At 48.1% G+C, this 24261-nt stretch overlaps 2 protein-coding genes across 3 annotated transcripts; one reads left to right on the top strand and one right to left on the bottom strand.

Moving 5' to 3' along the window:
• The first annotated feature begins 93 nt into the window (after nt 1-93).
• Nucleotides 94-6946, top strand: LOC120667509 (exonuclease V, chloroplastic-like). The gene is made up of 8 exons (XM_039947573.1): nt 94-145; nt 245-570; nt 683-787; nt 4641-4954; nt 5117-5266; nt 5972-6125; nt 6349-6431; nt 6584-6946. Exons 1-8 carry the CDS (start codon nt 94-96, stop codon nt 6795-6797), a joined length of 1398 nt encoding a protein of 465 aa, XP_039803507.1. The 3' UTR covers nt 6798-6946.
• A 1353-nt stretch (nt 6947-8299) lies between these two features.
• On the bottom strand, nt 8300-12075 carry LOC120664116 (protein IQ-DOMAIN 1-like). 2 transcript variants are annotated; one of them, XM_039943128.1, is made up of 6 exons: nt 12030-12075; nt 11465-11571; nt 10786-11064; nt 9668-9883; nt 9383-9502; nt 8300-9282 (listed from the first exon to the last, which is right to left on the bottom strand). In XM_039943128.1, exons 2-6 carry the CDS (start codon nt 11537-11539, stop codon nt 8557-8559), a joined length of 1416 nt encoding a protein of 471 aa, XP_039799062.1. In that variant the 5' UTR covers nt 11540-11571; nt 12030-12075; the 3' UTR covers nt 8300-8556. The 2 variants fall into 2 exon arrangements, with proteins under 2 accessions (XP_039799062.1, XP_039799061.1); XM_039943127.1 differs by having other exon boundaries at nt 11672-12032.
• Nucleotides 12076-24261: the final 12186 nt, after the last annotated feature.

Below are 24261 nucleotides of genomic sequence, written 5' to 3'. Positions count from 1 at the left end.
GTACAGAGACTGCAAGGGTAGCACATTTCGGAGGTATCTTCAGAAGAAATATATGGTTCACATAAATTGAGGCTTGTTTATACAAAAACAATCATGGACTGTAGTGACGAATTGATATTTGTGTTCGAAATCAACTGGCAGTCTGGTACTGGAGTGCTGGACAGGGGGCATGCGAAATTTCGTGGCCCCACTCGTCAGTGGTTGCTGGGTAGCGCGCTGCCGTGCGCTTGTGCCGTTGCTTGAGCCGCGATCCGCGAAACAACTAGCCGATTCCTCCGGCTCCGATGCACTCCTCCCCCTCCGCCGCGCCGCGGCCTAGGTCAGAGGAGCTCCGTGGAGGTCGTCGCCTCGTCGGGCAACGAGGAGATGGCGTTTATCGCCGCCGCTGCAGCGGGGGCCCGGCTCCTCTCCTCCGCCGGCCGCCGCGCCGCCGCGCCGCTCACGAACGCGTCCTACTCGACCGCCGGTCCCTCCGCCAGCGACATTGAGGACTCCCCTCTGCCGCGAATGTCGCGTCTCGCCCAGTTCCGGGAGCGCCGCGCACTCGCCGTCACCGACATCACTGCCACGGTAACGCCGTCGCCCGAGCTTGCGCCTTCCGCATTCCTTGTCTCCTGGTCAGGGCAGATCATATCTGCTCGCATCCAGCGGTTTCTGATGGCGAGCGTCCTTTTCGCGGCAGGAATGGTGCGAGAAAAAGATGGAATTCGAGCTCAAACACGGCAAGCCGGAGAGGACCGAGGCCATGAAGGCAGGTTCGGACCGCCATGCGCAGCTCGAGCATGAGGTGTGTCGGTACCCTACAACTGGGGTACCCACTCCTACTGTGCCAAGACTCGCGTAGTTATCCGTAACTACGCCCTAAGGAGCTGAGCAGCCGGACTCCTGGGTTCCGACTCCATCTCACCGGACCAACGGTGCCGGACCCGCTTCCCGTTTGGGGACGGGTCCGGTGTCACCACGTGTCCCAGAGGTGGAAATGCTCAGCACCTGTGGCCGCGGACCCGGACCCCCGCAGGCGGGTCCGGGACCTCCACGTGCCATCCGGACTCCCGCAGGCAGGTCCGGGACCTCCACGTGCCTACCCGGACCCCCGTGAGCTCTCGGCTCAGCTAGCTGCTCGGGAGGGGTCCGGAGCCGCCACGTGTCACGCGGGCGCGGGCGCAAGCCTTCCGCTAGAAGCTCCCTCACCCACCCGCATTAAGTGCGAGTGGTTGAGGTGGGCTCTGCTGCCTCTGGGCACGGGACAGCTTTTGTCAGTCCACACTATGGATCGCCAATTACCGACGCGGCTCGTCATTTACCAAGACAAGCATTAAAGACTCAGCGCCGTGTGCATGCGCGACGAGTCATGATGACCAGCTACTGACTGGAGCAACAGTGCACACTGCTACAGTGGACTGAGTCAGTAGTTCGGCGCTTCATCATGACCTCGACGCGCGCCTGCAGAGGCTAGACTGTACTCTGACAGGACAACTCAAGACCATCCCTGGTCAGAAGCTACGCACAGAAGCCGACGACAAGATCTCCGGATCTGAGCCATTGGAGGCCAAAGTGTAGTTTATAATACATCGCCGGGTCCACATGTCGGGGCCCCGCTCAGTGTACGTGCTCCCCTTGGACATATAAAAGGGAGAGCACGCCCACTAGAACATGGGGGAGGTTCACACATCATCTCCACAATACAGACTCAAGCTCTCGCACCTCCTCACGCTTGTGGGAAGGCAATACAACACACAGTGGATGTAGGGTATTACGCTCCGGCGGCCCGAACCACTCTAAATCCTGCTGTGTTTCTTGTGTTCTGAAGGGAGATCGATCTAAGACTAGCTACCCCCTGAGTACACACCCTCTGGGCTAGGGCGGGTGCCTTCCGCCACCCGGCCCTCCTTCTAGCGCCACGACATTTGGCGCGCCAGGTAGGGGCGCTAGCTGGTCGCATTTCATCATCTTCTTCGTCCCCATGGTTCGCGTGGACGACGTGGAGATGACGGAGGGGGTGGCGTCCTCCACGCCACATGCCTCTCGCGTTCCTGCTCCAGGGGCAACTGTGCCTGTGGAGCAGCCACCGTTGGCGGCGGCGCGCGCCGCCCGCCGGCAAGAGTCAGGGCACCCGTCAAGGGCCCCCTCACAAGCTGCGAGCGGCGGAGCGACAAATCCCAGCTCACAGCATACCTCACTCATGAGAGGAAGCCCGCTCCGGCGGAAAGCCGACTCCAGTCGCACCAAGCCCGCTCCGGCGGACTGCCGACTCCAGTCGCACCAAGCCCGCTCCGGCGGAAAGCCGACTCCGGTCGCACAAAGCCGCTCCGGCGGAAAGCCGACTCCGGTCGCACCAAGCCCGCTCCGGCGGAAAGCCGGCTCTAGTGGCTCTCTCCGGCGGAAAGCCGACTCCGGTCGTACCCCCGACTCTACATCTCTGTAAGTCCTACTCTTAGAGGCCCAGCAGGGAATAAAATCTTTTCCTTTGTAACTATGTAGTACTTCCGTGTGGTCCAGTCCGGTGAGCCTCCCCCGTGGAGGGGTCCGGACCTCTGCGAACCAGGTTCAGGGAAGCGTATTCACCCTCCGGGGAGGTCCGGAGCCGTGTAGCCGCTTAGCCTGGTTCCGTACCCTAAGCCTGCATGCTCTACCTCCCTAGGGTGAGTACCGTAGTACCTAAGACTGGGGGCCCGGAGGTCCGGACAGCTCCGGCCTCATAAACCCGTGTTCTGGCTTACATCGCACATCTCATGTACATCTAGTTATAAAGGAAAAGTTTATTCTCAGTTCGCCTCTAAGGATGTTACATTCCAATTTCGATCTACGCATTCTGTTTGCGCTAACCCCCACGTGGCTTCTTACTCTTGTGCGGTGATTGTGGTCCGAATTGAGTTGGCTAGTTAGTGACTTAGCTCGAGACCCCTCATGGAAGAGAGGGGTTCGGACCCCTGGGAACCTGCAGGTTCAGGGAAGCGCACTCATTCTCCGGGGAGGTCCGGAGCCGTGTAGCCGCTTAGCCTGGTTCCGTACCCTAAGCCTGCACGCACCACCTCCTGTGAATGAGTGCCGTAGTACCTAGGACTGGGAACCTGGAGGTCCGGACTTTCTCTTAACCTAAAGGCCGGCCCCTTGAGCTTCGTTCACTGAACCTAGCTATCCATCTCAAAGGATTACAGCCAACAGGATTTGGGACCCGTGGGCACGCTACTAAGCATCTACCTTGAGTCATGTGCAGGTCCAAACGTGATGATGCAGCAGGTGACCCAAGGGATGGACGATACAGGGCAAGACCCTTGCGGCGCGCACCGCTGGGTGCCAGAAGCAGCCAAGTCGCTCACAGTAGTGGCCCCACCTGCGGGTTCGTTGCCTCTCCCGAGGCGGGCCCGGGGGCCACTGTCGGTACCCTACAACTGGGGTACCCACTCCTACTGTGCCAAGACTCGCGTAGTTATCCGTAACTACGCCCTAAGGAGCTGAGCAGCCGGACTCCTGGGTTCCGACTCCATCTCACCGGACCAACGGTGCCGGACCCGCTTCCCGTTTGGGGACGGGTCCGGTGTCACCACGTGTCCCAGAGGTGGAAATGCTCAGCACCTGTGGCCGCGGACCCGGACCCCCGCAGGCGGGTCCGGGACCTCCACGTGCCATCCGGACTCCCGCAGGCAGGTCCGGGACCTCCACGTGCCTACCCGGACCCCCGTGAGCTCTCGGCTCAGCTAGCTGCTCGGGAGGGGTCCGGAGCCGCCACGTGTCACGCGGGCGCGGGCGCAAGCCTTCCGCTAGAAGCTCCCTCACCCACCCGCATTAAGTGCGAGTGGTTGAGGTGGGCTCTGCTGCCTCTGGGCACGGGACAGTTTTTGTCAGTCCACACTATGGATCGCCAATTACCGACGCGGCTCGTCATTTACCAAGACAAGCATTAAAGACTCAGCGCCGTGTGCATGCGCGACGAGTCATGATGACCAGCTACTGACTGGAGCAACAGTGCACACTGCTACAGTGGACTGAGTCAGTAGTTCGGCGCTTCATCATGACCTCGACGCGCGCCTGCAGAGGCTAGACTGTACTCTGACAGGACAACTCAAGACCATCCCTGGTCAGAAGCTACGCACAGAAGCCGACGACAAGATCTCCGGATCTGAGCCATTGGAGGCCAAAGTGTAGTTTATAATACATCGCCGGGTCCACATGTCGGGGCCCCGCTCAGTGTACGTGCTCCCCTTGGACATATAAAAGGGAGAGCACGCCCACTAGAACATGGGGGAGGTTCACACATCATCTCCACAATACAGACTCAAGCTCTCGCACCTCCTCACGCTTGTGGGAAGGCAATACAACACACAGTGGATGTAGGGTATTACGCTCCGGCGGCCCGAACCACTCTAAATCCTGCTGTGTTTCTTGTGTTCTGAAGGGAGATCGATCTAAGACTAGCTACCCCCTGAGTACACACCCTCTGGGCTAGGGCGGGTGCCTTCCGCCACCCGGCCGTGGTTTGCAGCACCACGACAAGGTGAGAACTACATTTCTGGTTCTTCCAAGCAGAATGCTGCTTCATTTACATGGGTTCTATCTTGAAATGCGTCCCGGTATTATTAATGACATTGCTATGGAGAATTTCTCTGTACCTCATTTCGACTTGTTTCATTTTGGAAAAGGTTTTTCAAAGAGTGGATATCGCCCATAGTCACCGAAGTTCCCGGAATGACGGATCAAGGAACGAGGAACGGGGAACGAGGAACGACGCTTGGGATGGAATTTTACACTGCGGGAACGAAAATGTTCTCTATTCCCATCAGAATGGAGTTCCCGGAACGTGGAACGCACCCTCGTTCCACGATCCCGGTGACTATGATATCACCATTAGATCTGTGGAAGAATCATGGGCAGTCAAATTCGTGAGCTTCATCGAAGGAACAAACCGGTTAATGCTCGAGGATGAGCTCAAGGATGTCGCACGTGAAATTCCAGTGTAAGCACTATAAATTTCTCTCTTCTCTGTGCAACTGCAAACCAATACTGTGTACTGATGGAAATACTCTGCTATTTTGTTGGTTTCCTGAGTGGATATGAAGCTTTCTATCTTAGGAAACATTCTTCTTAGTGGATCTGATTGTAAACTATATCACTGCAGGTTTGGGGTCATTGAAGGTACATGGATTATAGGGATTATTGATGAAATCCGAATGCACATGGATGGCATTTCAGTTCAACCCATCCTGATAGATACAAAGACACGTGCCAAGCCAACAATTCCCTCGGAACCACAAAAAAGAAATGGAAGGTCCGCCCCTTACTGTTGCTTTTCTAACCATTTAATGTAGAGAATGGCAAAGTGTGTCGTGCTATTGGCAAGAATGTTCCCTTAAAGCAAAAGGAAGATTATTTGTTACTGAGGGTGTTGGCTCTACTTAAGATTATTTGTTACTGAGGGTGTTGGCTCGGTTTATCCAAGGATCCTATTATTGCAGGTCATGGTATTTTGTTAGTCTTGTTTAAAGGAATAACTCTTAGGTCAATCATTCAGTGTACAAATGCAGAGTGCTGCTTAAATTACTTCAAGTTGATGTTGCTTGGCAAGATCACGTTTTACAAAAGATTGTACCACATGTATTTCCATTGTATTGTGCCATTAAAAAAATGCATCTTTCTTTATACGAGATCTTTATGAGGTCCTTGGTGACTGTTACTGTTTAGCAAACAAAAATTCCTTTTCCCCCTTAAGCATGCATGAGTTAATAGAAGAAAAGAGTCGTACTGACCCCCCCCCCCCCCAGCCCCCAACACACACACACCCCCTATATAAATCACATTTGCGCGTGTTTTACAACATACAAACATGATCTGACCAGAACAAAATCCATATACTTAGTATTTGTAGTCGCCTACAAGTTTTAATGTTTTGCATCACATAAGATGGTAATATACTCTTAAAAGATGGAAGAATGATGGCATCTCTGAAGTTATCTGCTCAATATCTTTATGACAGGCTACAGCTGATGTGTTACAAATATCTATGGGACAGTTTGATTGCCAAGAAATTTCCAGCAGAAAATTTCTTTAGCTATTTTGATCTGGACCCCAACTACTTGTTATCAGATCATATCAAGTGGTACACTAACTCACTGGGAGTCAATGCAAAGGTGCTAACTTTATATTCATTTTCTAAGAGTTCTCAGGCAATTTACTGGTGATTTTGACCTACCAGTTTGCTGATGGGAAATTGTTCAATTCCATGTGCTGGGAAACTGCACAAATCCTGGAAGATACTAGACTTTGTTTACGACTGTCTGTTTGGATACTCATGCTACCGTCTATAACGTATTTTATAATCCTTCTGAGTTGTGACGTGATTTCTGTTTGCAGACCCTTGAAGATGTAGTGAAATATTTCAAGATTACCTGCCATTCTCTAGGATGTTTGCGATCTCGAGAACAACTGCTCCTGAGGTAATATGAGTTACAGGCTCATCAGTGACCTGTTGTACAGAGTACAGGCTCAGAGTACACTGTGCTGAATGGCGAATCATTGTTTGTTGGACTATTTGCAAATGTGACACGGCAGATATAGGACGCGATTTCCTTATGCTTTTCTTGTGCAGATATGAATTTCAGGAAGATCATTCCCTGCTTGATGAATACCAGTTCACTTATGATGCTAAGTGGTTCAAGGATCAAATCCAGGGAGTCCTCAGCTTCTGGCAAGGATCACGGGAACCTAGATTTGTGACTGAAGAGGAGAGGTGGAAATGCGATAACAGTATCTGCAAATTTGCACCAATTTGCCCGATGATTGCTTCCTCATCAAAGCGTTGACAGTAACAAAAAATGCTCTGATTTGGTTGGAGGCTTGGAGCTTGGTGAAAAATATTTGACACTGAGCTGAAGAACCAAAATAGTGTTGATGAATTTGAATCTACACTATAAAGGACCAAAACAATTGAGAACACTTTTCACCTAAAAAACATCTCCATACCCCTCACAATAGCCCCACATGGCAGACTCGAATTGGTAGAAAGTTTTGGCGCACAGGAAAAACTTGTAGGCAGGAAAATACTTCTGCCGTTTTAGTGGTTCTTTTTTCACCGGCAAATAATTTAGCCGCACGCGTATACCCATGGTACCAAATCACGCCCATCAAGAAAGCATGCTGCGTTTTCCCAAGTTTCTTTCCTTGCGCTGGTCTCTCCTTTCCTTTCTTGTGCCAGACTTTGTTGTTTCCTTGGACACTGATCTCTCCTTGCGCCAGTCCTTTCCTTCCTTGTGTTGGTCCTTGGGCCGACTTCTCGACGGCTCCTCCGGCCTGCTGCATGAACTGCAACGTCCCAGGAACCCCATCGCCGGTCCCTACGAACCCAATCGTCGGTCCTGTTGGGCAGTCTTCTCCTTTGACGGTTCCTCCGCCACCATCGCATGCTGCATGAACTGCAGCGTCCCAGTAACCTCATCGCCGCCGGCGAGCCACACACCCCAACGTAGCCGGCGATCCACAAACCTCATTTTAAATTTATGGATCATTGTCCTCCGCTCGCTGAAGTTACAAATATCCAAATTCCTTCAAGAATCAAGATCTAAATGCGAATCATTAGGTATGTTAATTAACTGACCATACCTAAATACCATGGGTTAGTTATATTTGTAGATTCAAAAAAAATTATCTCATTTTTTATTGTGAAAACCTAATGCTTTCAATTGTACAGACCGCGCAACATGTGATATATTTCACTCCGGAAGATGGTAAGATAATGAATGAAAGGGACGATGTGCTGAAATATCAACTGAAGCAAAATCCAACACCATGGCCTTATTTAATACGTGTGATACTAATAATAGTTGCTAAATTTTTTTTTTGAAAAACATGTCCTTCTCATGCATACATATTATTTTCTACAAATACAAAATTATTTTAATATAAATTTATTTTATTTGTCTTTCGAATAACACGTGTGTGTCGCATGTGCATTCTACTAGTATTTGAAATGCCTTACATTCATTTGTTCTTTTTCTTCTTCTTGGATAAAGAAATGTAACTCGCTTGTTATTTTCCTCCATAGGCAGCTGTGTAGCTCGCATATTATTGATTGGCAACAGAATCTGTTCATGTTGACTTCTTGTACATATTGTAATGAAGAAACTACTTTATGGAATATTCTTTTGTGGGATTTGAATTTGGGTTAGTGGATTGTTACGGCACTGTGATTTTAAATGTTTACCTTTTTTCTGGGACTGAGATCATAGTTTATAGACAGATAAGGATAGGGTGATTCTCTTGCAAGGTACAAGTAAAGAGAGTGCAAGGGTAGCATATTTCAGACGGATTTTCAGAAGAAGAAATATATGGCTCACATAAATAGAAGACCTGTTTACATACAAACTTCATTGATTCTAGTGACGAACCGATACTTGTTTTACAGAAACAACGAATGGAATCAACTGGCAGGTACTGCGAATCTTATAGAGCAAACAATGTGGTCGTAAGAAAACAATTCAAATCACTCATTGAGCTGATATCACGTTAACCTTTCTTCATCGATAAAATATATATTCATAATCCGCTTTCCCCTCCTGGTATGAGTCACTTGCTTCCACCATTGATCACCAAGGCCTCTGGCTGTGGTGGGGCAACAATATCCTTCACCACACTGTCCACCTTGGGAGGACCAGAATGCCGTCGCATTGGTGAGGCAGCCGCTGTTCCACCTTGAAATGACAACCTTTTCTTGACCGGTCCAGCAGAGCTTCCTTTCTCCGGTGTCTCTGCACCATTAGTCAATGCTGATCCCTGGAGACGAGACTTCGCCCTTGCAGATTCTGTGGGAACCATGTAACTTGGGAGTGATGGGGAGCTTGCGAGACTCTCATTGTCCTGCACAGTCGAGGTGGCTATACTGTGCCTCCTTGGTCGCTCAGACTGCACACTGAACACACTTCTCGCATCGTCATCCACATGTGAAAGCCCATTCTTTGGCGTGGCGGATTTTCTCCTAGCAGGTATTGGCGCTACTTTAGCAGAGGGCGTCGAAGGGGATTGCCTGGAGGCTGGACGGGTCAGTTTTGGAGTTGGCGGTGATGGCTTTTCTGGCTTTGAGTCCCGGCGGTTGAAAGCTTTTGTGATCTCACCCTCTCCAAGGTTCAAGCTCATGCTCTTAACAGATCCACGGTCAATGTTGCTCTCCTTATCAGCCCCATTGCAGCCCTCCCAAGGTTTTGCAGCCATCCAGCGCTCCAACCAGCTCCAGCCCCACTGCAAGTTGTTTGGGTCTACAAACATTGGGTTGACAGATCTCGAAGTGCTCTTCCACTGCAAACAATGCATTTTGAGACATATTAAGCTTGCAGACATAGAATGAGATGAAGTATATATAGATTGGCATCTGTTCCGAGAACAGAAACAATCCTACCTGATGTGAAAATGCATATGCAAGCGCTCTTTCTCTTCTAATCGCTGCCTCTTGCCTGCTTATTAGGCTTGCCTCGATTTGCTCTTTGGATTGAGTGCTGTCATCCCAGTTCTCACCCATCTGATATAGCATTATTCACAAACGAAATATGTTTAATGCTATTAATAATATTTTGTGATTATTTCAAGGCTTAGAGCAAAGGAGAAAATAATACTAACGAGGTTAGTCGTACAGCACAAGCACAAGATTTTTTTTTACTGTGAAGCATTGAGATGGTTTGCATACCCTGAAATTCTCCAGTTCCTGCTTCAGTAGGAGCTGGCGCTGAAGGGCCTGGTTCTCCTCAGACATCTTTGCTCTCCTAGAACGTATTTGTGACTGCACCCGCGATAGAGTCTGCATACAGCGAAGAGTGCTTGCAGATTGACGCCTAATTGAATCACCCTCAACCAATGATTTCAATCGAACAAGGCCCCGCAGCGCTCGCAGTGCCCTCCTTGCCTAGAATATAACAAAGATGAGATACTCTCAGTAAGTCAGTATAATATTGATCACAAAATTAAGATTCTGTTTTACTGTCAAACACGTCGAATTTCCAAGAAGTCATATTTCCCAAGGAACAAAAGTTACGTTCACTAATTGCTATCTAAATAATAGATCAAAAGCATGACAGACAGGCCATCAGTATCAAAAAAAAAAGAGAAAAGAACATCAAAATGAGTGATGAAAGGTGGCTGCCACCAACTGCCAGTTGTTCAGAATTATTTTTCTAACAAGAGCAAGAATGATTTGTAGGCCCTTTCCAAAAAAAAAAATGTACATTCACATAGACAGTAGAATAAACCTAAAAACTGTAACAGCTAGTCAAAAAGAGAGGAATTAAGCTAGAAATTAACAGTTACATGAGGTTCAACTGAAGCAAGAAAATCTACTTCCTTAACCGTAAAATCTCATTTACCACACAAACTTGTTAAACAAAAAAGGACATAAAATAGCTAAACCATTCAGCTAAGAGGTATCCTCCAAATTACAGTAACAGCAACTGGCCAGCTACCACTTGCAAGGTTGGCGAGCTGCCGACACCTAAAGTTAGAAAATGATAAGAGAAAATCTGCAGGGTAAGCCACCAACAGACATTTGCTTGCATGTTCAGTCATGTTGATGTGGAAATAAAATCGCGAAAAAGAAACAAATAGCTGTTTTCCTAACCTCCAAATATCAAAGGCCTAATTGACCAGCTGCTAGAAACAAACACTTCCTTAATGCGGCCATCTATATAAACCAACTTCCAACTGTCACAATTGTTCTTATCTAAACATTTCAGAGAAAAATAGGTGGAAAACCAGGCATGCATCTCTCCAAATGGCACCAGACAGGTGAATTCAGAACTGGTTTCACATTACCAGGTAACCTCGGAAGGCAGTCTGAATCTTGATTGCAGCAAGCTCTTCACTTGGCACACCAGGTGGCAGCACCGACGCCTGTGCAGGGGCAGCAGGAGCCTCCTCTACGGTGACGTGCTTGCTCTGCTCCTGCTCAGCTTCAGGGGCCCTGATTTCCTCAATCTGGTGAAGGGCCGGAGGAGCTGGAGGGGGTGGCACCGAAACATTGACTTCCAAGGAGGTCGACGGGGTCAGATCTCGTGGAGTAGGGTTGCTAGCTGCTGATTTCCTCCTCTGCCTCTGTTCATTTCATGGACAAAGTTTGGTTTGCGATCAGAATTCAGTTCAAACTAAAGTGAGAAAATAAATGCGAGAGAAAAAGAAAAGGCGATGTTTTTATCACAGATCTGCAAGACAGTTGTAAAGGGGGGAAATGCCATCTTGACAAGAATGCTTCTGAAATTCCTGAATGCCAAATAAAAAATTCATCTTCTTTCCTAAGAACACGAAAGCCCAATCAAAACTAGCACTACGAATACAATATGCCATTCTTAGCATGAACACTTTGAACTCGAGCTACTGAATTATTCACGATTCGGAGAAGGAAACCCCAAATTTACTCAGATCCGAGTACAAACCGCAAGAGAAATCCACAACAAAACCTATAAAAGGTGAGAGGATTCCGAGGGAGAAGTATTACCTCCTCCTTCTTCTCCTTGGATTCAGGGCTGAACACTTTCTTGACCGCGCCGAACCACTTGCCCTTCTTCCCCATGGCTTCACTCCACACTCCTCGAAACAATCACCCTGAAGAGGAACAAGCAAATCACCAGATGGCCCAGATCTATATCTATCAGACGACCCAACGTTGGACGATGATAACAAGACCACGGTGGCAAACACGCACAAGAGAGATGCAACTTTAGTAGATGAACAAATCGCCAAATCTTTCCGCGGAAGCAAAGGAAGAGAGGAAGGCCCTTTCGGTTGTGCGCAGCAGCGGGGAGGCAACAAGAAGGCGTCAGCGGCGTGGGAGGACACTGAGCTCCGCAGGGGCCTGCAATGCAATCATGTCGCGTGGAAGGTCATGGGAGGTGCAAGGCGGAGGAGCAGGCAGCGGAAGCCAACGATTTTTGGCTGGAGCTAGGACTGACAGGGGTGCAGGAGCCTTGGATGATCGGAGGTCGCAAGTCGCAACAGCTGGGAGCAGTGGCGAGAGTGACGAGGGAGAGAGAACGAGCTGGAGGGAAGCGTGTGTACGTTACCTTGGTGCCTGTTGCCACGATGTGCTCGTCCTCTCTCCTCTCTCTCGCTCTGGGAGATTTTTTTTTGGCCGTGTTTGGTTTGAACTGTACAAAATTTCGCGATTTTTTTTATTTTTGACTAGAAATTTGGAGTAGTAAATAAAGTTTAATTATAAAATCACCAATACACCTCTCCGTGTAAATCGCGAGACCAATCTAATGAGATCTTTGATCGCATGATTAGAGGGTGATTACTGTAGCAAATTATTAATTAATTACCGTCATTAAATTCGTCTCGAAAAATTACACTCATCCCAAAAATTTTTTGCAAATAGATTTTATTTAATACTTTATGCGAACATACGCCAAACACGACTAAAGGGACAGCTTGGAGACAGCAGATGAGGAGGGAGAGGGGATCGTATTGGAATCTCCACTAATCATATCCTTCAGTCTCGGCAACTTGTGTTGTTGCGAGTATAGTTAAAAAATCAAAACTTTATAATCCTAAACTGAAGAAGTTGACAGGATTAGCTGTCTGTGACACTGAAGGAGTGAAGCTAACTTTTGACATACTATCCCATACTGGCCGTGTTTGGTTAAATTCCATGAAATTATTGTAGCACCTTTGACCACTAATTTAGAGTATCAAATGAAGCCTAATTACAAAACCACCTCCACAACCCCCGTGTAAATCGCGAGACGAATCTAATGAGGTATTTGACCGCGCGATTAGAGATTGGTTACTGTAGTATTACTGTAGTAAATTATTAATTAATTATCATCATTAGATTCATCGCGAAAAGTTACACCCGTCCCTGAAAAGGTTTTGCAAATAGACTTCATTTAGTACTCCATGCATACGAGATTCTTTTCTCGAAAAACGTGCCGAAAAATTTTCTACCGTAACCAAACTCTGAGTAACTAACAGAATTCTTTTGTTACAAAAAAAAAAAATCTTCAGCGCCAAGCATGGAGCGACGCAGCAAGCTGTTGCAGGATCTGGCATTCCGGACCTGCATGGAGAGCAGCACGGTGTAGTAGTCAGTAGTAGTTGAAACTTTCCTTCATCCAAATGCATGCGTGTGGTAAACGAGACAAAAAAATGCACATCAACTAATAAGGGTAAAGTCAAAACTAATTGGTTATTAGGTATATGTAACAAAGTGGGTGAAAGCTGAATCCTGCATCAATAAACAACGCAGTAGGGTACATGCAATTGCAACCTCTGCCAGATACATGGCGGAGGTAGGATGGAGAAGAAGGGGGCTGAATCAATAAAGTTGTTAATTTGTATAAAGTTTTAATGGTGATTTAATATTTTGCTACAGTAATTTTAGTGTAATTATTTGCTTTGGGGGGCTGGAGCCCCCAGCCCCCCTGTGCATCCGCCGCTGGATACATATAAATTTCATGATCTCAACGTACTTGTATGCCATACATGCAAATAAATTAGTACCACATTGCAGGACAGCAACCACTGTTCTGCAGTGCGAGTGCCAGCAGTGCTATCTGTATCTGGGAGTAAAAAGGAGATAAGAGAGAACCAAATGCTAATGATCAATGAACTCAAGAAAGGCTATGATATAACCTAGGTGGCAAAAATTATTTGGTAGTTGATGCCCAATCAATATTCCAACTCGTCAGAAGCCTGTCTGTATTTCTCTGTCATGCCTACCTCTGGCCCATATTTAAGCGTGTTGCGCTGGCAAAACTTTATTAATTAAAACACTGATCATGTAGACCTACTAAATCTCATTTCTTCTTTTTTTTCCCTGTAATAACTCTGTCACCTTCTCTACACTACCGGAAAACGCTAATTCGCCCGGTGCCTAAAACTTTGCCGTGTGCTTTTTTTTCGTACACACGGCAAAAAACCTATTTGCCGTGTGTCTCACAAAAAACACACGGCAAACAAAAAAACACACGGTTAACCCCACCTTTTGCCGTGTGCCAAAGCCAGACACACGGCAAACCACTAACTTTGCCGTGTGCCAACCCTCAAACACACGGCGAAGTCTCAGCACGTGCATAGCACATGTGCATGCCGTCCGGTGCCGTCTCCTGCCGTGACGGAGGTCCGTCTTTGCCGTGTGCCTAGGCGGGGCACACGGCAAAGCCCTCTTTTCGCCGTGTGCAAGTTGCCAGGCACACGGCGAAGCTGCTGCCGCCGTGAAGCCCAGAGATGGCCGTTAGCCTTTGCCGTGTGCCCAGGGAGACACACGGCAAAGATGGGCCTTTACCGTGTGCCTTGCCTCCAGCACACGGCAAACAAAATTAAAATATTTTTATTTTTCCTTCCAGTTTTTTTAATTCTTCATACAATGTTTTATACTCTATGATTAAATATGATAATTTATTAGAAATGTTAGTTATATTTAACTAATTTGTTTTATTTAGATGAATTTTTTGTATAAGTCAAATTTAAATGCAAAGTGCATGAAATAATATGAAAAAAAATTGAAAAATGATATTCATGATATAGACTGTAGTGTAAGACCTTAACTAATAGTTCAAACGAAATTTCAAAGATTCTAGTATTGTAACATTACGATGATCGTGGTGGCAAATAGTGTTTAAATTATATAAAATTATAACAACATCAGAAAATCATGACATTTGCCGTGGCATCATGCTATCATAAATGGAATGTATGGTAAAAATTTGAGTACGTTACGCATATTTTGTCACGATGATGTTTACGAATTGAGACTTTCTCGAAGAAGTTTCAGAGAATAGAGAAGGATGAGGTTAGATTTGTATATGTGATGATAGTAAACTTTGAGTTTGACCTTTAAACTTTTTATATAGGCAATATGCGATAATGATTGCTTCATGGTAAATTTTGAAATTTTTCCGGAGTCATTTGGTATTTTTAATGTATTAAATATAATTAAATTATTTTAGTTGAAATAAGTTAAATGTGATCAATAATGACATGAAACAATAGGATAAAATTAGGCAAATAATTTTTTTCATTTTACTGAGGCCAAATAAAAAATTTAAGTGTTTAGGTTTAGTTATTATTTTAAATTTACATAATCTAACTTAAGCACATGGAATAATAGAAAAACTTATATTCGCCGTGTGCCGTGGAACTGGCACACATCGTCTTGGATCTTGACTTCGCAGTGTGTCAGATCCAAGACACACGGCGAACTTTCTTTAAACACTTATGTTCAGCCCCCCCACCCCGCCCATCCCCGAAGCCCCCACGCCACCCCCGCCGCGCCCCCACGCCGCCGCCGCCGCCCCATCTTCGGCCGCCGCCGCCCCCGCCCCGACCGGCAGCCCCAAGGCAGCCCCGACCGGCGCCCTCGAGACCGCGCCGACCTGCCACCCCACCCCGCGCCCCGACGCCGCAAACCCCGGCCCGCCCCTACGCCGCCGCCGCCCACGCCTCGGTCGACCGCGGGCGCCGCCGCCGCGCGCCCGGCCGGCTAAGGAGGCCGCTCCTCCCCGACCCCGCCCCGACCCGCCCCGCCCCGCTGCTCCGGAGCCGTCGCCGCCGACTCGGTTGACCGCGGGCGCAGCCACCGCGCGCCCGGCTGGCTGGCATGCCCCTCCTCCCCGACCCAGCCCCGACCGCGGCGCCCTCGAGCCCGCTCCGACCGTCCGGCGGCCCCGACCCCGCCCAGCCCCGCGCCCCTGAGGCATCGCCGCCGCCTCGTTCGAGCGCCGGCGCCGCCGCCGTGCGCCTGGCCGGCTAGCGAGGCCGCTCCTCCCCGACCTCGCCCCGACCGGCGCCCCCTACCCCGCCCCGTGCCCCCGAGCCGTCACCGCCGCCTCGTTCGTCCGTCGCCGTCGCCTTCGGTTTGGGTGAGTGTCAATTTTTTTCCCTAATAGCATGTGATGATATGAAATTAGTTTTAGAATAATAGTGATGTTAGCTCTTTAGACATGATTTTGAAATAAATATAGATACATAGTAGTGATAATTGTCTGTGATTTTAGTTCTTTATAGACATGTCAAATGATTTTATGTTAATGCCTGTGAAGATATCAATTTGTACTCAGTTTTTTTTGCTGGGTAACATATGATGACCTTGAGCTTCTGTTGTACACTTAAATTTGTTATGGTCGTCATCAAACCATGTGAGACATCCATGCCCAAACAACAACTCAGTTGTGATCATAAGATGATTGGGCTGGGTGTCTCATATGGTTTCATGACTGCTATAAACCCTTTTTGCCACTACCTTTGATGTTTCTTTTTTCATGCAAGCTCAAGGTCAAACAAAATGCAACATATCTGAGGCAAAATTCAAATTTAATATATTTATAGTGATTGTTGGAACATTATTTTTGGAATCATGCCGTTGGTTTTGGGAACTTCACTGTGCCAGGGGAGGTGCCGGTAAAATTGTTCTCTAATATTATATTGTTTTTTTTTCAAGAATCCGTCACCCACCGCCACTTGGTTCCCGCCGCCTTCCTCCGTCACAGCTAGGTGAGAGGCATATTTGACCCTGAATCTGTATTATATTTGTAGATGTCGAAACCTAGTTAGACGTCTCCCGTTTGAAAGAGATACGATTGGAAATATGCATATCTTTGCATATGTATGATCGTATCTATTTCGAATTGTCCATATTTTTTGGACAGCCCGAGTATGTGTAGATGGGTTTAGTTTGCATGGTCTACTTTGATCCGAGACACTTTCGGCATCGCCTCCCTGTTGTTCTCCGAATACACAATCTCCTTGTCCGGACGTGTATTCAGAGAACAGCGGGGAGGTGCTGCCAAAATTTGTCTCGGATAGGAGTAGAGCATGGAAACTAACCCCATCTACACATCTCGGGTGGGATTAGGACCTATCTTCACCCATTAGAGCATGATAGATATCGTGTAGATGCAGTTGATTTATATGTCTCGGTAATTTGCTAAAGCTAGGATGGATGACCGTGAGTGGATGTACACGGGCTGGTTCGGTAATCGTGATTGGATGGATGAATTCGTTCAGAAGGTTGAAGATTTTCTGAAAAAAGATTTTGAGCAAGGACAAAGTAAAGCTCTGTGTCCTTGCCGTCAGTGTGCAAACAAGATATTGCCATCACAATTAAATATGTGCAAACACATTTGCACCAATGGGTTTGTGGCAAACTATACCCAGTGGATATGCCATGGTGAAGCCCATCGTGCGAGAGACGAGGTCGTGAGACAAACTATACTCCGGCTATGACGTGAATGGATTTCGCTTTCACACCAAAGGCACGAGCAGAGTCGGCCCAATCGAAGAACCACAAATTCAGGAGTTTGTACGACAGCCCATGATGGGGTCGAGTATTATGGAAGAATTGAAAAAATATACGAACTAATGTTTCGTGGTTGCAAACCTCTTAAACCTGTCATATTCAAATGACATTGGTTTGATCCTAATAAAGTGCGAAGGACCCCTAGTCTTGGACTAGTCGAAATTCAACAGTCATCCATCTATCTAGGAGATGATGTATATATTGTGGCTCAACAAGCCACATAAGTTTATTATCTCTCATACCCGTGCAAAACCGATGCCCGTCTTAGGGGTTGGGACGTTGTGTACCAGATATCACCACACGGTAAACTAATTGTCCCAAACAATGAAGATTACAACATAGACCCCGATACATATGATGGTGAATTCTTTCAAGAAGATGGGTTACAAGGCCGTTTTGAGATAGACTTAACCGGATTGATCGGAACGGAAGTAGACGATGATGAAATGGATGAGGACGAGGACGCTGGAGATGAGGTTTATAATGCCAAAGACTTAGAATTACTTGAGCAATTACAATTAGGGGTTGATACTGAAATTGCTCCTATGGAGCACGGGCCAGACTATCTCGACATGCATGATAGTGATGACGAGACTTATGATCCAGTTAATCCCGACCACGATGATTATTTCTAATAAATGTACATACTGATTCAATTATTAATTGTAATATCATGTCATTTTCTTATTATGTCAAGTTTATTGTGCTTCTCTTTGTAATTACGTATTGTTTATATGTACTGATTGGTTTATTATTTTTTATTGCAGGTGATTGAACAAAGATGGTTGGTGGCAGCCTTCAGCGAGCGTGCGCATCCACGTTTAGAAGACTGATGCCAAGATCCCAGGGGTCCGAAGAAGCTGAGGGGTCCGTTGGTAGGGGTCGAGGATTGGGTCAAGGAAAGGGTGGCCCCAAGGGTCGAGGGAGGGGTCGACCACAGCGGCGTGCTAAGGAGGAGGAGCAGTAGTATGAGCCGGAGGAGGAGGAGGAGGAGGAGGAGGAGGAGGAGGAGGAGGAGGAGGAGGACACTGTAGCTTCTGCGGAGTCGTCTGGTGGTGAGGGAGAGGATGAGGAGGGGGAGGACGCGACAGAGGAGGACTCTACACTGGCTGTCTGGTTGCGGGGTCCCTCGCGACTCCCGGACATACCGATTCCTCTTGCCCTACGGCCGTTGATTCGACCCTCTGGTCCACGGTAAGTAAATTTAGAAGTTATCACTATTTTTCATTTCATCACTTGAAAATCACAATCAACTTTAGATGTTACCACTACTAATATTTTATCTTAATCACTTTTGACAGGAATTGGAAAATACTAAGTGGAGGTGCTCACAAGCACAAAGTCAACGGCATCATGGGGACTTTGTGCAGGGATCACTTCCCGGGCCAAGTCCACATTGGTGGAAGGTATGAGCCGGCCTGGACGTGGGAGCACTATGCCCACGCCCCCGATCAACTCGATCGGGATGGCAGGTGCTTCGACAACAAGGCAGAGCGGGTCAAGGCCGAACTGTGGGTAAGTATTTCTCACAATACACTCCTGAATACAGTGAATTCATTTGACATATTTTCTAAAAATTACTGGATATATCGTGGTTATATGCAGGATTTCTACAGGTGTGATGAGGGATACGAGGAAAGCGCATCAGTTACGTCTCACAACCGATACATCAAGCTTGTAAAGGACATGCACTACGAGGCGCAAGTCCAATGCGTCATAAACTACGGTGCTATGTTCCTTAAGCAGAAGATCAAAAAAGAAGTTGCAAGAAATATGAAGCTGACCCGGGAGCCGTACTTACAGGTACATTTAGAATTATACTTATATTAAGTGTGTTACTTATATTTTACTTTTCATATGTTATTCACTTTATCACTTGTAGGTGCATGCGTGGTGGTGCCGTAATGATTCGATGTGCTGGGAACACATCGTGGACAAGTGGTTCACACTCGAGTGGGAGGCCGCGCACAACGCTGATCGAGAGCAGCGTTTGCTTATGCCAGGGCCAGCACATCAAGGAAGCCTTAGCAACGAGGAATACAGAGCTAGATGGGTATGCATTTTCATTTCATTAATCTAACCCCCCATTATGCATAATTTGTAAACAACTTTTTGTTTTGCAGTCCTCGTCACATTCAGGCGCTGAGTGCTCCCAGTTCATGGGATGGGCTTTGGCTCACAAGGACAAGGCGTCCGAGGTCACCTACAATCCGGACGATCCGCCCTCGGCGTACCCCAATCCCTCCGTCCATGCCCGCATCAATATGTACACAGAGGCGGAAAGGCAGGTCCATGGGCCCGACTGGGATCCAAGTGCCCATGACCTTGACGGAGAGCTCATCATGAAGGTGGGAGTAGGGAAGAAGCATGGCCGATACTTTATAGGCGAGGGCACCTTGGACACGGCCTCTACCCCCACTCTCGCCCAGATTCGAGCCAGGACCACGGACAGTGGCCTGCCCATACGCCCAAGGCTATCCGTGGCAGAGCTCCGAGTACAGGAACTTGAGGTAAATCTTGGTTTATTCATCATTCATTCAATATGTATATAAATTTGATTTCTATTGCAACATTACAATTAAAAAAATATTATGTAGGCCCAGATGGCGGCGCAAGCGGCGGCACACGAGGCGGCGATAGCTGAGGAGAGGAGGTTACGCGAGGAGGAGGTGAGGAGGGCACATGCCGAGGTTCAGCAGCAGATGGCCTAGATGTACTCCTTCATTCAAGGTCTTTCGGTTCAGATGGGTCAACAACTACCTCCGATGGCGTTCCCGCCGGCTCCGGCTCCGGCAACTCCTCCTGTGAGTAACTTGACAACCTTGGTTCTTTTATTTCAAATATTAGAGACCTAGAGATCGTACAGACTTAGACTCACTTTGGACCTAGAGATTGTAGTTTACTAAACGTAATGCTTTAGAGTCACTTATACAATTCTAAGAAATTTGAAATATTTTAGATTATAACTTTTCAAACTTGATTATTGTCCTAAATGCAATATATACTTTGTTTTGCAGAATCAATCAGCGTCGTCGAATACGCCTGAGTTGTCGCCGGGAATGTCACCGACGTTCCTCGGACAGCAGCCGTTCGGGCCTCCGCCGTTTTCCCCTCCTTAGTTCGGCCCTCCTCCGTCAGGCCCTCCGCCGTTCGACCAACCTCCGTCGTAGAAGATAAATTTGTATCTGTGAAATCGAGCTTCTTCTAGTCTTTCAGTGTGTGAACTTGTGTATTTGTTACTTTGGATTGAGAACTTGAGCTCACAGCTCAGACGACATGAATTCCTATATATCGACTGCCTGTGAACTTTAATATGCTATATATATGATGCATGTGACATTTGTTGTAAAAAATAAGTATTAAATGTGATATTTGTCTGTGCGGGTCATTTATACGTTGAAATACAAAAAAATTAAATTCTGTATGGTCACTTTGCCATGTGTCTGGATCCTGGCACACGGCAAAGTGACCATATTGACCTTTCCTGCACAAAACTTCGCCGTGTGCCTCGAGCTCTGGCACACCGCAAAGATTGGTACTTCGCCGTGTGCCTGGATCCTGGCACACGGCGAAGTTTAAATCTTTACCGTGTGCCTCAGATCCTGGCACACGACGAAGTAGGGAGCCGGCGCCGTCATCCCCATGCCGTCACCGTCCCCGCCCCGACCCTGCCGTCAGTGACTTTAATTTGCCGTGTGCTCCCTCTAGCACACGGCAAACTTCTTTGTCGTTTGCCCGATAAAAGTCACACGGCGAAGTGGGCTTTGCTGTTGCGGCTAGTCGCCGTCGAGCATTCACCGTGGGCCGTATACGGCGAACCTATATGCCGTGTGCTTTGTGGCCTTCGCTGTGTGCATTGGGCACACGGCAAATGGCCGGAATTCGGTAGTGCCATTGTCATCTCATACAATTCATTCTTTATTTGTTTTAAGAACAAGGTGTCGAGTGACAAAACTATCACATTATTATTATCCTAAACCGTACAAAGCTAGGACTTTTAGTGCCCATTTCGCAGAGCTACCGCAACTTTTAAGTTCCCTTCTCATAAATCACATTTTGCCTCTTCCCGTCGCTTAGCACCTGGACCCACTCGTCAGCATCATGTGGTGCAAAATAGAGTGTTTTGCACCATGTGATGTGACCCCAACAAGTGGGCTTTGATGCTAAAAAAAACTGTATGCGGTGACAAGGGGTTACTATACGTTTGTGACATGGGGACTCGAAGTAGTAATTAAAATGTGTTTTTGTGAAATTTAGCCATCACCAGAAGTGGCTGTTTTGTGATCATTGGCACCGAAATATGGCAGTTTTGTAAAATTCTAGGTGTCAGAATTTGAGTCTTTTTCTCGGTATGATACTTGGCTAAATTTCAAGTAACAGGTACCAAGCCCAAGATGCATGGCTGAAATTAGGGTAGAAGTGCGCGCATCATGTGGACAGGGGGGTAGCTAGTTAGCTACCCTGATGTTTGTTGTCATGTGATTAGCAGTACACCATTTTTGAATATACAATCTGACACGATATTAGAGGTCAAGAGGCAGCAAACATGGTCAAAGAAACACTAATGGGCGACGCATATCAGGGACGAGCAACCGGAATAACAATCCAGAGTCTCATTCATAGTGTCTCCCGTCAGATGTTTAAAAGTGTCACGAGTTGCAAAGCGACAGCCTAACGCGCGCTCCTACTTTAATCATCCACTCTGAGTGTCTCATCAGATTATAGTACTTTAATTTGTCAGACTCGCATAGTCGCATGTAAAGATCGTACAATGAATACATTTTCTTCGTACTAATTTACGCATCCAGGGTCGATATTTCAGTTGCAGGAGGGCATGGAGAGAACTATTAAAGAAATGAAGAAGAGAATGGTTCGATGCATGGTACGTAACATTGAATGACTGATCTTGGGATGGTGATTTTGTTATGTGTAAGTTTTGTTTCAAAAAAAGATGATATGTGTAGGTAGGATGCCGTTTTCTCCTTTGTTAAAAAGGATGCACGGTTAGGTGACCGACCGGCTAGCTCCGGTAAGCTCCCTCTTTACCTCTTTCTCTGCTTCTTTGTTGCAGACGAAAGGCACAAACACATCTCCCTCTCCTCTCCCATGTCAACCAAACAGATGCTGCAGGAGGAAGGCGCATCTGATTGTGATTCCGGGGATCCGCCTAAGCTAACAATCACACTGCCCGTGCCTCGTCCGCTCGTCGCATGCACACGGAGCGACGAACGGACCGGCCAAAAAAAAAAAACTGTGTGGCCCTGGACGGGCGTGGCATGCGAGCGTGCGCGGAGCAGTAGCTATTGCATTTGCAGGGAGCGCGTGTTCGCGGTCGGAGCTGGAGCAGCGTCGATAAAAGCGGTTCACGTACGCACGCCGATCGACGGCCGCCGTCGGTCGATCACGAGGTGGCGTTAATGCTGGCCTTTTCCTGCAAGGCTGCAACGTCGGTTGTTCACGTTCATCCCTCCCCTCCCGTCAAAGCCGCCAACCGCTGACGTCACATTTACGCCACCGACGGGCAGATAGATTTTTTTTTTGAGAATTCCGACGGGCAGTTTTTTTTTTTGAGAATACCGGGATTGCATTTCACATATAAGAGTAAAGGTTTACAATGCAACTCTTACACATACACCCTCGAATAAAAAGAAAATAACATATTAGTCCATATAAGGGTCTCCCAGTTATCTATCTCCGACAGCAGATAGATGCAAATGCAAGGGGGCGTGTATGCATAGCTCGAGCGAGAAAACTGGAATCCATCGCAGAAGCCTCATCTTCTTCCTCCAATCCGTGCCCCCGCCCCCTCATCCTCCGCCTGGCCGGTGGCTCCCGCCGCCGCGCCGCGCCGCCCACCATCCACCGCCGCCGGCCCACCGCCCACCCACCCATCCAGCTCTGTTCTTGCCCCCGCCGCCGGCCACCGGATATCCGGCCCCGGCCGGCTGGCGGCGCTCCCGCGCCGCCTCGCCTCCGCCGGCTGAACCGCCGCCACCGCCGGCGACTTTCTCCTCTAGGTCCGGTGGTTATGGAGCCGCCCCCACCCACAACAACCCCGGAACAATAAGCTCCGCCCTCCACCAGCCCGGCCGCCGGCGACCTCGCCGGCGGCCGCTCCCCCCACCAACCACCCCTCGCCGGCCACCCCCTCTCCCTCCCCCTTCCCTAGCTCGCCGGCTGCCGCGGCTCCTCCCCTGGTTCAAGGAAGAAGATGAACAGGGGAGGGCTATGTGATAGCTCGTGCGCCAGCCGCGAGAGCGATAAATAGACTTACCCGATGCAAGTCACGCAGACAGGTGTGCGGCCCGGGTGCAACGTTAACGGGCCCAAAGAGAGCCTGAACTAGCCCGGCCAGCCAAGTTTGCGCGTTGGCCCAATTAAGCTCCGATGATCCAGCAGCTGAGCTCAGCCCCAACGTTGGGGGACTCGGTGGGGGAGATTCTTGAGCATAGTTTGGGCCCTCCTAGACATGCACATGGCCCGGATGAAGCACATAAATCTGCCCTTGCAGCAGTTACTAGGGGATGAAGCGACACCTCGAGCTTCATCGTAGCTTCTTCTTCCTCGCTCCTTCCTTCCTTCCATCTGTGCTGCTGCTACCATCGATGCAGAGGACTGGATGCAGGCGCCCAGGTTCGGAGCAGAGTTTCTATCCAGTGGTCGCATGGCATGGGTCCGGCCGTTTGCTTGCTGCCCATATTTTGCAGCGGAGCTTTGCTTCATTGCTTTTACCCAATACACAAGACGAGAACACTTTTGTTTCATTTCATAAGCTCAGGACTCATCTTTCCAAAGAGAGGCTCGAGGCTCGAAATTCAATTTTTGCTACACACAGTTGGAAACGCATGTTTCCTCCTCATCTTTCTACCACAAACTCCTGAAAGCAATACTGTGCTCCAAAACGAAAGATGAAACATCATGTCATTTTTTCCTGTGCATATGAATTTTTTCCTTGATACGGTAATTGCTGAAATTCATGCCATAGCTAACACGCGCTC

The sequence above is a fragment of the Panicum virgatum genome, chromosome 3N (genome assembly GCF_016808335.1).
Source record: "Panicum virgatum strain AP13 chromosome 3N, P.virgatum_v5, whole genome shotgun sequence".
In the NCBI taxonomy this organism is placed as follows: domain Eukaryota; kingdom Viridiplantae; phylum Streptophyta; class Magnoliopsida; order Poales; family Poaceae; genus Panicum; species Panicum virgatum.
Note: the sequence above shows the minus strand (reverse complement) of the source record. Positions and strands in the feature narration are given on the sequence as shown.